The sequence below is a fragment of the Camelus ferus genome, chromosome 20 (assembly GCF_009834535.1).
Source record: "Camelus ferus isolate YT-003-E chromosome 20, BCGSAC_Cfer_1.0, whole genome shotgun sequence".
NCBI lineage: Eukaryota > Metazoa > Chordata > Mammalia > Artiodactyla > Camelidae > Camelus > Camelus ferus.
The window spans coordinates 29,039,662-29,051,857 of NC_045715.1; the positions used below are offsets into that span (position 1 = coordinate 29,039,662).

Consider the following 12,196-nt stretch of genomic DNA (forward strand, 5'->3'; position numbering starts at 1 on the left):
GGCTTCTGTGGTACCCACCTGCCCACCCCTGGGTTTACTCCTCCACAGCCTTGCTCCTCCCTACTCCAACCTTTCAGACCACACCACCAGCAGGGGGCAGCATACACTTTATTTTCAGCCACAGAAGGGGCTCTCTCAGGGCCCCATCCCCAGAGCTCCAGGCCCCACCTCTTCTCCTGAGCAGAGAGCCTTAATCTTGGAACTGGCCTGGAGGGCAGGAGGGGATGCCCCTGAGCTCTCCTGGGGCTCCTGATGCCACTTGGCACCCAGGGGATCTCCCAGGGGCAGGCAGCCGTCAGGTGGGTTGATGGCAGCAGCCTGAGAAACAGCCTTTGCTCTCTCAGGTCTCTGGAGCTACCCAGGGTGGGCAGGGTCCCAGGCCGAGGAGGCTCCTAGCAGGCGGCAAACTTGCGCTGGATGCGCTTGTAGCGGAGCAGCTCCTGCTCGCTGACTGAGGGCTGCAGCCGGGCCGCGGCCTGCAGCAGGTCCTCCATGGTGAGCAGCAGTGCGGAGCTCCCGGGCTCCAGGCCTGGGGGTGACGAGAGTAGGTGAGACCCAGCTGGGGCACAGAGGCTGTGGTCTGCGCCCGAGCAGGGGAGCGCCTGGGTAGGCACCTTCTTGCCCAGAGTCCCTAATGGTCCACAGTCCCTCCACTGAAATCCAGAACTGGGCCTGGTGCCCACTAGGTTTTTGGCTAACCTCTGGGGCTGGCAAGTGGCTCACCTTCCTCCAGGTCCCGAACCCTGCGTTTGAGGGCAGCTGTCATGGCATCGGAGCACAGGGAGTAGAGGTCTGCGCCTGTCAGCTGGGGAGGGCAGTGGTCCAGCACGTCCACCAGGCTCACAGAGGGCTCTAGCCTGAATCTGTTGTGGGGAAACAGGAAAGACAGAGTTTTACCTGGCATCCCCTCCCCCATCAACCAGCATCCCTGACCAGCTTATTCCACACTCATCCCCTAACCATCCTGAGGCTCCAGCCCTTCAGGAATCCCCCCCAAAAGGGCATACTTGCGCGTGATAGCACTCAGAACACGGAGCTGAGAGGCGCGGTCCTCGCTCACCCCCACGAACACCAGCTTGTCAAATCTGTAGGGAGATACGTGGGCATAAGTGGCAGGGAGCCCAGCATGAGGGTGGAGAGGCACAGGATGGGGGTCAAGGGACAGGCCCAAATGGTCCTGGTGGAGATGAGAGGTAAGGGGTGTGCACCTGCCGGGCCGCAGAAGGGCAGGGTCCAGGAGGTCTGGTCTGTTGGTGGCTCCGATCACAAACACATCCTGAGTGCTGTGAAGCCCATCCAGCTCAGCCAGGAGCTGAGACACCACCCTGCAAAGGAGGAAGTGCTTGACGCATCCTCAGCCTCCCTCCTGCCTGTGTTTCCCTCCTTGCAGGCCTTCTCCACAGGGCCCCCTGCTCAGTCATACCCCGTGTACCCTTCCATGCAGGCCCCCATTCTCCTCAGCATTCCACACCCAACTCCACGGCCCCTTTTAGTTTCCATTATACTGTCTCAGAACTGGAAGGGCAGAAACTCTTTGGGCTCCAAAGACTAGTGCAACCTGTCTCACATCCCTCTGTCCTGCACCCCAGACTCCATCCTGTCTCAGACCCCTACCTGTCCATCACACCTCCAGAGTCTCCACTTCGCCCCCGGCTTGGGGCCAAGGAGTCCAGTTCATCAAAGAAGATAATGCATGGAGCCGCGGCCCTGGCCCTGGCAAACACTGAGAGAGATGAGCCCCAAGATGGGGAGGCTCAGTGGGATGTGAAGTCAGGAGATGAGGAGGGAAACCCAGGTTTGACAATTCATCACTAGCACTTCAGGTACTAGGCCCTGCTGGGCAGGATCCTGACTTGTGGAGAGGAAGACTAGCAGTGACCATGAGCAGCCTGAGGATGGGGGCGGCACAGGGGCCACTGGGGTTGGCTTTCAGCCCTTCCCCTCACAGCTCACTCACCTTCCCGTACATTCTCCTCACTTTGGCCCACATACATGTTGATGAGCTCGGGCCCCTTCACGCTAAGGGAGAGGATGGGAGAGGGTGAGACTCGGCAGATGCAGAAACACACAACTGACCTCCAGGCCAACCCCTCCTGCTCCCTGGCCTGCTGCGGCCCCCAGTCCACCAGCCCTCCCTTTAGGGCCCCCTTGCCACCTGAGGAAGGTAAGGCTGCACTCGGTGGCTACTGCCTTGGCCAGCAGGGTCTTGCCGGTGCCAGGGGGCCCGTGGAGCAGAAGGCCTGAGCGCCTCAGGCCCAGGCTCAGCAGCTCAGGGTGCTCCAGAGGGAGCTGAATGGTCTCCAGAATCTCCTTCTTCACCTCCTGCAGCCCGCCCACATCATGCCAGGACACTGAGGGGATCTAGCAGATGGAAAGGGCACGGTTGGGGACACACTGGTGGAGGGACCTGTGGCCCCGCCTCCAAGGACCTGGAGTGTCTACCTTGGGGGCTCCAACGGCCTGGGAGTGAGCTGACTGCAGCTGCTCCAGCGCCTGCCCAAAGTCCTCAGCCAGGAGAGGACAGCCAGCAGCACACAGCTCCCCCTCATCCTCCTCACTCAAGCCACCTCCAGAACTGCCAAGAAAAACCCAGGGAGGCCTCTGGAGGGCCTGATGTAAGGCCTCCTCCCCATCAGGGTCCTTGCCCTCCTCCCTTCCTCACCAGCCCTGCCACCTGCACCACCTCTGGCTGCCTCACCCCTCCTGTGCCCCATTTCCTTACCCTGAGTTCTTGATCCTGGTGCAGGCTGCCCGGCTGCTGTGGGTCAAAAGGGCATAGAGATCCCCCACCACAAAGCCCTGGAACCACGGGAGAGAACGCATGAGCAGGGCACAGCCAGCAGGAACCCAGCTGGAACAGAGGCCCAATGCCAATGCCTCGGGGTTTTCTACCCTGACTTGCAGGGCAGCAGGACAAGTTCCCCCAACAAGGAGTGCAGGGAGGCCTGCACCCCGCCTCGGTACTCACTGCACACCGCCGGGCCAGCTGGGCCAGGTTCACCTCTTGGCCCAGGGGGAGGTGGGCAGTGAGGGCCTGCAGGATGCTGAGCCGCTGCCCCTCTGACAGCACGGGCACCTTCAGCTCGTGAGGAAACGCTGTGTGCACGTCCGCAGGGAGGTCCTGGGCCCGGCTGGTGGTGGCCACAACCATCAGGGGAGGGCAGCTGCAGACAGGGAGTGGGCACTGAGGGCGAGAAGGGGGCCTGCTGGCACAGGAGGGCAGGGAGGATGGTGGTGCTGGGATGGGACAGGGAGATGAGAGCCCCAGAGCATCCTGGGTGGGGCTCCCCCTCACACAGGGAGCTCAGTGAAGGTAGAGGCTGTTCTTTTACTCCGACCTAGTGTCCCCCAAGAAATACCAGGGGCCGCATCCTCCTCCCTCTGGGAACCCTCATCTCAGGGCTGTCTGGAGAGCAGCCAGATGGGCGACATGTCTGAGAAGCCACCAAGGAATGGGGAAGAGAGGGCGAAGGCTGAAGAGAGGCAGGAAGCTGCGCCACACCCCTTAACAGGCCCAGTGCTGTCCGATACCTGGTGAGGGGGTCTTCATCCAAGAGGAGGCGGCGCAGCGTGGCCACCACACGGGCATCCTCACCTAGCCCATCCCGATCCCGGCCCAGCAGGTCCACAGCTGTCAGCAACAGAACCACAGGCCGGCAGCGCCGGGCCCAGGAGAAGGTGGCCTGCAGTTTTGTCTCCACAGCCCCACTACTATCTGCACAGAGGCTGGAGCAGGGCACCTGGGGAGGGGGTCCCAATGGGCCTGTGAGCAAGGGGCAAGGGTGACTGGGGCAGGAGAATGGGGGAGGAGTCAGAAGAAGGTGCAGGCCATCTCTTTTTGGGAGGGCAGGAATGCGGGAAGAAGGTAACACTAGCCAAATCCTAACTCTTTTTTGCCCTAATCTCATTCCCTGGACTGTTTGCCAACAACTTGAAACCCCCTCCTTCTTGAGAGCATCTGTCAGTACAGCTCAGCATCATGGGACCATGCCTGACCCACTGGCCCACTAGGCTAAGGTGGTGGGGCCCAGCTAGTATCCCGGGGAGGAGGGGCTGGGAGGGGCGGGCAGAGGGAGAGGGAGGGGCCGGCTGGGGAGGAGACACAGTTGGGGTCTGCTCTCTGGGGACCCTCACCTTCAGTAAGTGGAGCCCAAGGCGGCTGCAGGCAGCAGTGACTGCAGTGGTCTTCCCGCTGCCCGGGGGACCCTGGAGAAGGACACTGCTAGTTCCTGTCAGCAGGGTACCCCTGCAACCAGAGAATAGACATCTGTTTCCTCCACTCTGCCCAAAAGTGAGTGAGACTCCCCAGGAACACAGGGAACCTCGGATCGAGAAAGCAGACACCTTCCTTGAGGCACCCCTCCCCCCAGGGCTGTCACCACATGGTGAGGCCATATTTCCCACACCACCTGTGGTACTTGGGCAGGAGCAGAGAGCGTATCCAGCAGTTGAGACTCCCTTTTGTCATCAGTAAAGCCTCTTTCTATCTGGTTCTCTCTGGTCTGGATTATATTGAGAGGAATTAGGGAGGGGTCTGTAGCTATACTTAGACCAGTGGTATGAGGACCTGTGTCTCTTAGGGCCAGGGTGGTGAAGGTCAGGATGGCTAGTGGGCTCCCCAAGGGGAAGGGCACTCTCCGAGACAGATGTCTCTGGTAGAGATCCTTCCTCCATAGCTAAGTTTGGAGGGTGGAGGTTGTCCCAGGAAAGGGGCCTGGGAATTTGCTTCTAGACAGGATATGGGCTAGTGGCCTGGGCCTAATGGTTTGAGAGAGGTCCATCCAATCCCACTCTGGCCAGGGCATTAGGAGTACTTGTCTGGCCTGGTGCCCCTCCAGGGATGTTCTGAGCAGGCTTTTCTCACACCCTGAGCCTGTGGTCACTCACCCTGGCTGGAGACGAGGCTTCAGGACAGCACAGAGCTCGGTCACCAAGGCCTCCAGGCCTGGAGGAGACAAGCTGCTCCAGGGAGTGGACTCCCCTGAAGGGAGTCTTGGAACGAGGCTCAGGGTAGAACCTACCTGTGGAAGGTGGGAGGAAGCTTTAGTCTCTGGAAGTCCTTTCTGATCCTTTTCCAGGTCTACTCCCACCACTGGGGCCTCACCAAGTACAAAGAGGTATGGGTGGTGGTAGCCAAGTAGGCGCTGATTGGCCCGTCCGGAGCTTCCCCAACTGTTTTCTTCACTTTAAAAAACATCTCCCGCCACCTGCAAGCAAGAGGCCCAATGAACCCTGGGTCCAGAGCCCACACACACCACTCTCCACGGACAAGGTGGAGGTCTCAATCAGCGCTCCACTGCAGGGACAAACTCAAGAGAAGTGCAAATAAATGCCCCCAGACATGGTGGAGGTGGGGAAGAAGGAGGGGGCAGAAGAAAAACAGGCAGTCTTTCTTATCTCCCTGATTGGATCACATGCATTTTGAGAGCGGGAGCTATGTGGGTCCTCTGTATCCCTCATGACAACATCATTTGAGGGTGGGTTTCTCCAAGTAAATGGCCTACCCACCTGCTGCAATGGGAGAAACCACTGCCGCACCAAGCAGTGACCATCTGACCACTTTCACTGGCTTCAGATTACAGTCTCTCCCACAAAAAACATACCCGCCAAGGCTGCCCAAAACCTCAGAGGAAAGAGGCCCCTTAGCTCTTATTCAATAATCCACAAGACCTCATCGCAAGCAGATAATAATGACATTTAATGATTCATGATTCTCTGTTTTGGCCGCACATTAGAATTATCTGTGAAACTTTAAAAAACCAACATCTCTCACATATTGGATGATTCCATTCAGTAGGTTAGTGGTTGCCAGTGGCTGAGGGAAGGAGGGAACAGGGAGTGACTGCCACTGGATGGAGATTTCTTTTGGGGGTGATGAAAATGTTCTGGAATTAGTGGCACTGACTGTACAACCTTGTGAATATACTAAAAACCACTAAATTGTACACTTTAAAAGCATGAATTTTTGGGTGCATGAATATCTCAATTAAAAAATTAAAATTTCCTTCTTTTGAAAAAAATAAGAAGACTGCACAGGCCCCAGCCTCACTCTGATTCTGCTCTAATACATCTGGGGTGGGACACAGGCACGTGTATTTTTCAAAAGCTCCCAGCCATCACCGGGGCTATGCAGTCACTGGCTTGTGTCAGAGGGAGTTAGTGTTACTCAACCTACTAAGGAGGCAGAGGCTGGGTAGCAGATATCAGCTACTAGTCCAGTTTTCCGAATGAAAATATGATGAACTACTCCCTCTTTAATCCTTAGGCAGCAAGGCAATAACAGAGCCTGGGCCTAATTAAGGTCCAGTCAGGGTGTAAATTCCTCCAGGTAGAGGGGAAGCCTACCAGGTTAGTATTAGGAAACTCGTGAAACTATGACGGTAGACAGTGATTGTGGTAAAAATTAGAACATAAAGAAAACTGTCCTGTTGTTATTCACTGTAAATAAATGACGGGTGGGTCCCTAACCTAGACTCTCAGTCAGGCTGAACATTGAGTCAGAGTGCCCAGGGAGAGCAGTAGAATCCAAGGAGGACCAGCCCTGGGAGGGGGAGGGGACAGGGAGACACCCCTCTCCCTTTCCTGCAGAGTGGATGGACCACCTCAGTGAGTACACGGGCCGGACCTCTGGAACATTATCTGGACACTGCTGGGGAACACTGGGCTGTGTTCCTGAGAGCCAGATGGGTACCACAGCCTTGCGACTGGGGAGATTGAGCACTAGCCAGAACCAAGCCCTGAATGTTGACCAAGGACAAATCAGGAGCTCCAGACAAGGCTTCTCTCTCGGCAGAGGACCCAGGCTGGCTCGGCCAGAGTCCTTGGGCACAACAGGACTCTTATGCCCAAGTTCCTGCAGGCTGGCCCCACCACCTCACTGAGAGTTCCCTGAAAGTCAGGTTAGTGTTGCCTACCAGCTGCCTTCTCCTAGTAAATCACCACAGGAAATCAGTCCTGGGGTTTGGGGGTACACATTCTCTCCCTTCACAAAAGGCCAAAGTAGCATCTGAATTCTTTGCCTCACCATTTTACACCGAACCTCTGTGGTCAGAGTCAACAGGAGGAGAAAGGTTGGACTCTTTGTTTTGGGTCCTTGTCTCAGTTATGCTCTATTTCTTGTTCTTGGTTGAAGATAAGGAAAGAGAGAAGGGCTCTCAAGGACAGCAGCAATCCCTCCCTCCCCTGCCTTGGGAGAAAGGGTTGAAAAGCAGCATGTGCACACTTCCTCCATTAGGGCAGAAATCAAGGCCTGGGTCTCCTCATGCTGAGTGTATGGGAGGTGTGGCCCAAATCCTGACCCAAACAGCACTGGCTGAGAATGGAAAGCAAGGAATCCCTCCTTGGTCTAGGCCATTCAACTATTCTTAATGCTTTACTTTACCTAGGACCACCGATCAATTTAGGGATAAACACCTCCCAAAGTCAGCACGCAGGGGTTCTTAATCTTCTTTCAGTCACATGTCTATCTGAGAACCTGAAGAATGTACCGTCTCTCTAGGAAAATGTACATGACAACCACAACATATTCCTATGCACAAAATTATTCCATTCAACTTGAGGGGAGTGGGTCGTAGGACTCCCGCACCCAGGTCAAGAATCCCAGCTGTAGGACAGGAGGCAGCTGCGTACCTGGGCAGTTTCTCTGGGCTTCCTTCCAGGATCTCCACTTGCCCAACTGTTGGCACGCACAGAACATCCCCTTTCTGGACTGCCCTGTAACACAGCAGTGGCCCTGGTCAGCTCACAATGGGAGTCAAGAGCACAGGCCTGACACATCCCCGCATGCCCACCCCCAAGATGCAGACTATTTCTTAGGAGCCTCCTGCCCACCCAGAGATCTCAAGCAGTTGTCCAGAGAACAAGTCCGACCTAGAATGAGCTGGGGGAGATGGCAGAGAGTCTAGAAAGGGGACCCAAGACCAGAGAGGGGCCAAGTAGGATCCCAGCTTTCTGGGGGCCTTTTCAAATCAGAGTGGTTTCTCAGTTTAGAATGTCCGGATTCACCTCATGGTCCAGACTTCTCTTCTGCTGTCTGCCTGGCACACCAAGAGGCTTCTAGCCACAATGTTGCCTTAAAATATGGCTTTTTAAAATCAGAGGCTCTGTGGTACCTGAATCCAAGGCATGGGATAAGAGAGGAGCAACAAGATGCTATCCTCCTGAAAGGGGTAAGTAGCTAACCTGGGTGTCTGAAAGTGCCGGTAAAGAACGTGGTCGTAATTTCCGTGAGTGCTGTAGTGAGGAGAGGACACAATTTCGATGTGTAACTCCTTGGCAAACGGAGGCCCAGGCAGCACGGAGCAGCTTCCTTTGTCTTCAGAGGTGCTGGAGCCCTCCACGTACCTCTATTAGAGAAATCCACTACTTACAACCTTCTCCCAAGGAGTCAGGCTCTGCCCAATCTCTCAGCAATCAATGTTTCTACTTTCATCCTTTATCCTTCCCATAACCACAAGGCTTGATACCCAAGGCAGCAGAGCTGAATACCTGTTTAGAAAACAGAAACCTATCCTAATGAGCACCAGGAAGAGATTTTTGACTGTGACTTTTCTGACTCTAGCTCCAAAAAGTTCACCAGTAAAGATAACTGTTCTGTGAAACCTTCATGTTAGCCCAGAGCCAGTGAAATGGTAAAGACATGTAATTCCCACAAATCCTTTAAGTGACACCAGGCAGCTACTGGGTGAGGAGAACGTGGTAACCATTACCAGGCAGCCATTGGGAATATTAACTGGACATTAGTGGGGACCCTTTGAATTCAGGCTGTAGTTAAAGGGTGTGATCTCATTGAAGCTGAAAAGGTTGGGTCAGCTGAATGAGTTCCAGCCTGAGTTCTCCAGCATTTTTCCTCCAGTCAGAAGGAAACACACATGGCTCCCATTCATGCATATTTTGTATCTCTTCTTGACATCCACAGCACTAACTGGCTGTGCCAGCATTACCTAATAGAACTTTCTACACTAATAGAAATGTTCTATATTTACAAGTGGCTATTGAGCACTTGACATGTGACCATGTAACCAAAGAACTGAACTTTTAACTTTAGTTTCAACTGATTTAAAGAGCCACTAAGTGGCTAGTGGCTTCCATATTGGACACTGCAGGCCTAAACCATATATCTAGGTGCTTAATTAAACATTAGACTATATTTGTTCCTCCAAATCTTTTTTTAAAATACTTTTTATTAAACATTTTTTTAAAATATCTTTTTGAGGGGGAGGTAGGTAATTAGGTTTATTTATTTATTTTACTTTTTTAACGGTGGTACTGGGAATTGAGTCCAGGACCTCGTGCACGCTAAGGATGCGTTCTACCACTGAGCTATACCCTTCCCCCTTCCCCTCAATTATCTTCTTGAAGTAAGTTCCTAAAAGGCAGAAAGCAAAAACTTCTCTTGGATATATTTACTAAAATATTAAAATTAAACACCAAGCAATAAAGATAATAAAGAGCCTTTCCCTTCAAGGAATTTACAATATATAACTGGGGGTTGGATTACACAATTAACAAGACAGAATAAAACAAATGCTCTCTGAAAGGCACAAAATGTTATAGGAAGTAATGTTAAATTTGTGTTGGTGAGATTACGTAAGGCTTTGAGCAGGGGGTGGCATCCTTAGATGGGTCTTAAAGAAAAGGATGGTAGGATTTTAACAGAGGAGGCTAGAAGAATAGGAAGGAACTTGAGTCAAGGATAAGCATGAGTGAAAGCACTGAGGTATCATCCTCCATGCTACTCTGCACAATGCTGGATACACTGCAGCGTTTCAACAAACTGATTAGATTTAGCAGATTATACATCTGGTGGTAATTTGACTGTGACTCTCACCTTTCACCTGAATAGTGAAAGTCCTTCTCATGCACCACCAACATATTTTAATTGTAGAGAATGAATAAAGTTAAGAGGTCTTAAAGAGAAAGCCCAAGATCTAAGGAGAAAGAGACCTAAATTCTACGGCACTGGTCCTCCCACTCAGTTCAAAGAAGAGGGGATAAGGAGGAGGAAGCATTCCTGACCTCAGTCCTGTATCCTACCTGAATTCTGAGCTCTCCCACTTCCAGGGGATCACAGCCGAGATTAAAAGCCAGAGTGGCAGGCACGAGGGCCAGTCCGTCAGCGAGGGGCTCTCCCAGCTGTCCGGAGCTGGGTCCCAGCCTTTCAGAAAGGTCCCAGCGAGGCTCTAGGACCTGCACTGTGGCCAAGTGTGGCAGGGAAGTGTTCGATGTCTCTCCGGCCCGGGTCACCCACACCCATTCGCCCTGGAAGAGGCCGAGGGTACGAAGGCAGCTCCGGCTCACTCCCAGTGAATCGCCAGTCCCTCCCAGAACTCCCCGGAGTCGTCGGACTGTGCCGCAAGCCGCGAAGGAGGACACTACGGGCGGGGGAGGGGGCCGGCTGCAGTCCTCAGTCTCCGGACCCAGTTTGGCCCGCCCACGGAGCTCTGTCACAGCTAGCCGTGTCCCTGGGCCCAGCAGCCCTTGTAACGCCGGCCGCGTCTCCAGCACCCGCGGTCCGGGAACTGGCAGGGCCTCTCCGCGCCTCACCAGCAACGGTCCGACTCGCTGTCCGAGTCCGGGTCCCGACGAGGTGCCAAGCAGCGCCCAGCCCAGGGCTGGGGGCCGCCGCACAGGCCGCGCCCGCACCCACGCTCCGGATCCCAGGGCCAGGAGCCGCAGCAGCGCGCGGCTAACCAGCAGCTGCGGGGGCCCGGGTCCCTGCTCTTCGGTGCCCGCGGCCGGCGCCTCCAGGGCCGCCACTAGCAGCGCCGGCCCTGCCGGGCTCTCCCCTGCAGGTCGCAGAGCCAGCACCAGGCCCAGCCCCGCCGCAGGCCAAGGGCCCCCGGGCGGCAGCAGCACCGCCAACGGGGGTGTCTCGGTCGGGAAGGGGTCCAGCACCCGCAAGACTGCCAGCGCCATGGTGACAGTAGACCAACAAGCACCGTGAAGGAGCGCGGCTTCCGAAGCCTTAGAGTCAGCCGTCCAGGCGACAAACACACCTCTTCCGCTTCCGCCGGGGGAGGAACGAGGGAAGTAGGCGGGGCGTACGGTACACGAAGCATGATCCTGGAGGGTGAGCTGCACCTTGGACTGATCAGCGTGATACCTCGATGGCAGTAAGGCGATCGCTGCAGTTACACACGCGCCCTTTGAGACGTGTTTACAGAGATTTACCTTCCGCGCCTGCTCGGGGAGTAACGTCCTGTCAACTAGCCTGCCCCATAGCATGTACTTAACAGTTTATTGAATGATCAATGAATGGTCAGTGCCCCCTGAACTAAACCTGACCCCCTGCTGGGAGCTGTGGAGTGTTTAGGAAGGAGTCCACTCTGTGGAACTGTAGGCACTTAGGTTTGGGGGTTGTGAGGAAGATTGCACGAGGGAGTGGTAGGATTATAAAACTGTCTCAGACATGCTTATGGATATGTAGTGGTTGCTGGCTGAATAACTATATGTGATTCATGTAGCCCTGAAATGCTTGGTGCTGCCACACCTGTTTCAACACATTCTACACAAAACCCACGTTCCAGCGTTTCTTGTCCTGTTTATTGTCCTGTTCAATCTACTCCCACCAAATTTGAAGTGAAGACAAAGCAGCTTTGCATTTTCATCTCTCCAAAACTGGCTGCTCTCCCCCCACCAATCCTTGCAGACTGGAGACCCATTCCTGTTTCCATCCTAGAGAGGGGTGGGCAGCAGAGCAGGCAGAAGAGAAGGGTTCAAGGCTTCAGTTATGAGTACAAAACCAACAGCTTTCTTCCCGTCTGTGCTGTTACTTAGAGTACATCCTTGTCTTCTACTTGGACACTGGTTGGTCACACTTCCAGTTATTAACAATATACTTGCATTTAGAATCAATGGTTTGATTGGTGGCAGTCTACTCTTTCTGGACCTTGCATTCTCTTCCAACTATTGCCCAAATTTCTCCTTTCCTTCATCTTGAGGCAGTCTTCTACTTTGTACATTATGTATTCCTGAAAATTTCCTGAAAATTTGAGAGGTGAATATTATATTTTCATGTTATAAGATATTTCTATCCTTAGAGAGACAAGAAAATATTTTTTAAATGTTTGATTATAGTTTCTGGAGGTACCTTTAGTCCTAAACCTGAAATTGCCCAGTTTCACATCTTTAAAAAAAATTAATTTATTAAAATTTTTTCTTTTTCTCTTTCTTTTTTTTTAATGGAGGTACTGGG

At 53.8% G+C, this 12,196-nt stretch overlaps 1 protein-coding gene across 1 annotated transcript; it reads right to left on the reverse strand.

Moving 5' to 3' along the window:
- Positions 1 to 90: 90 nt before the first annotated feature.
- On the reverse strand, positions 91 to 10,999 carry PEX6 (peroxisomal biogenesis factor 6). Its single transcript, XM_032463099.1, has 17 exons — positions 10,036 to 10,999; positions 8,182 to 8,345; positions 7,630 to 7,713; positions 5,105 to 5,207; positions 4,888 to 5,021; positions 4,135 to 4,246; positions 3,532 to 3,740; positions 2,969 to 3,164; positions 2,723 to 2,799; positions 2,443 to 2,575; positions 2,156 to 2,361; positions 1,958 to 2,019; positions 1,615 to 1,723; positions 1,209 to 1,325; positions 1,008 to 1,085; positions 724 to 863; positions 91 to 529 (listed from the first exon to the last, which is right to left on the reverse strand). Exons 1-17 carry the CDS (start codon positions 10,915 to 10,917, stop codon positions 393 to 395), a joined length of 2,943 nt encoding a protein of 980 aa, XP_032318990.1. The 5' UTR covers positions 10,918 to 10,999; the 3' UTR covers positions 91 to 392.
- Between the last annotated feature and the right edge of the window lie 1,197 nt (positions 11,000 to 12,196).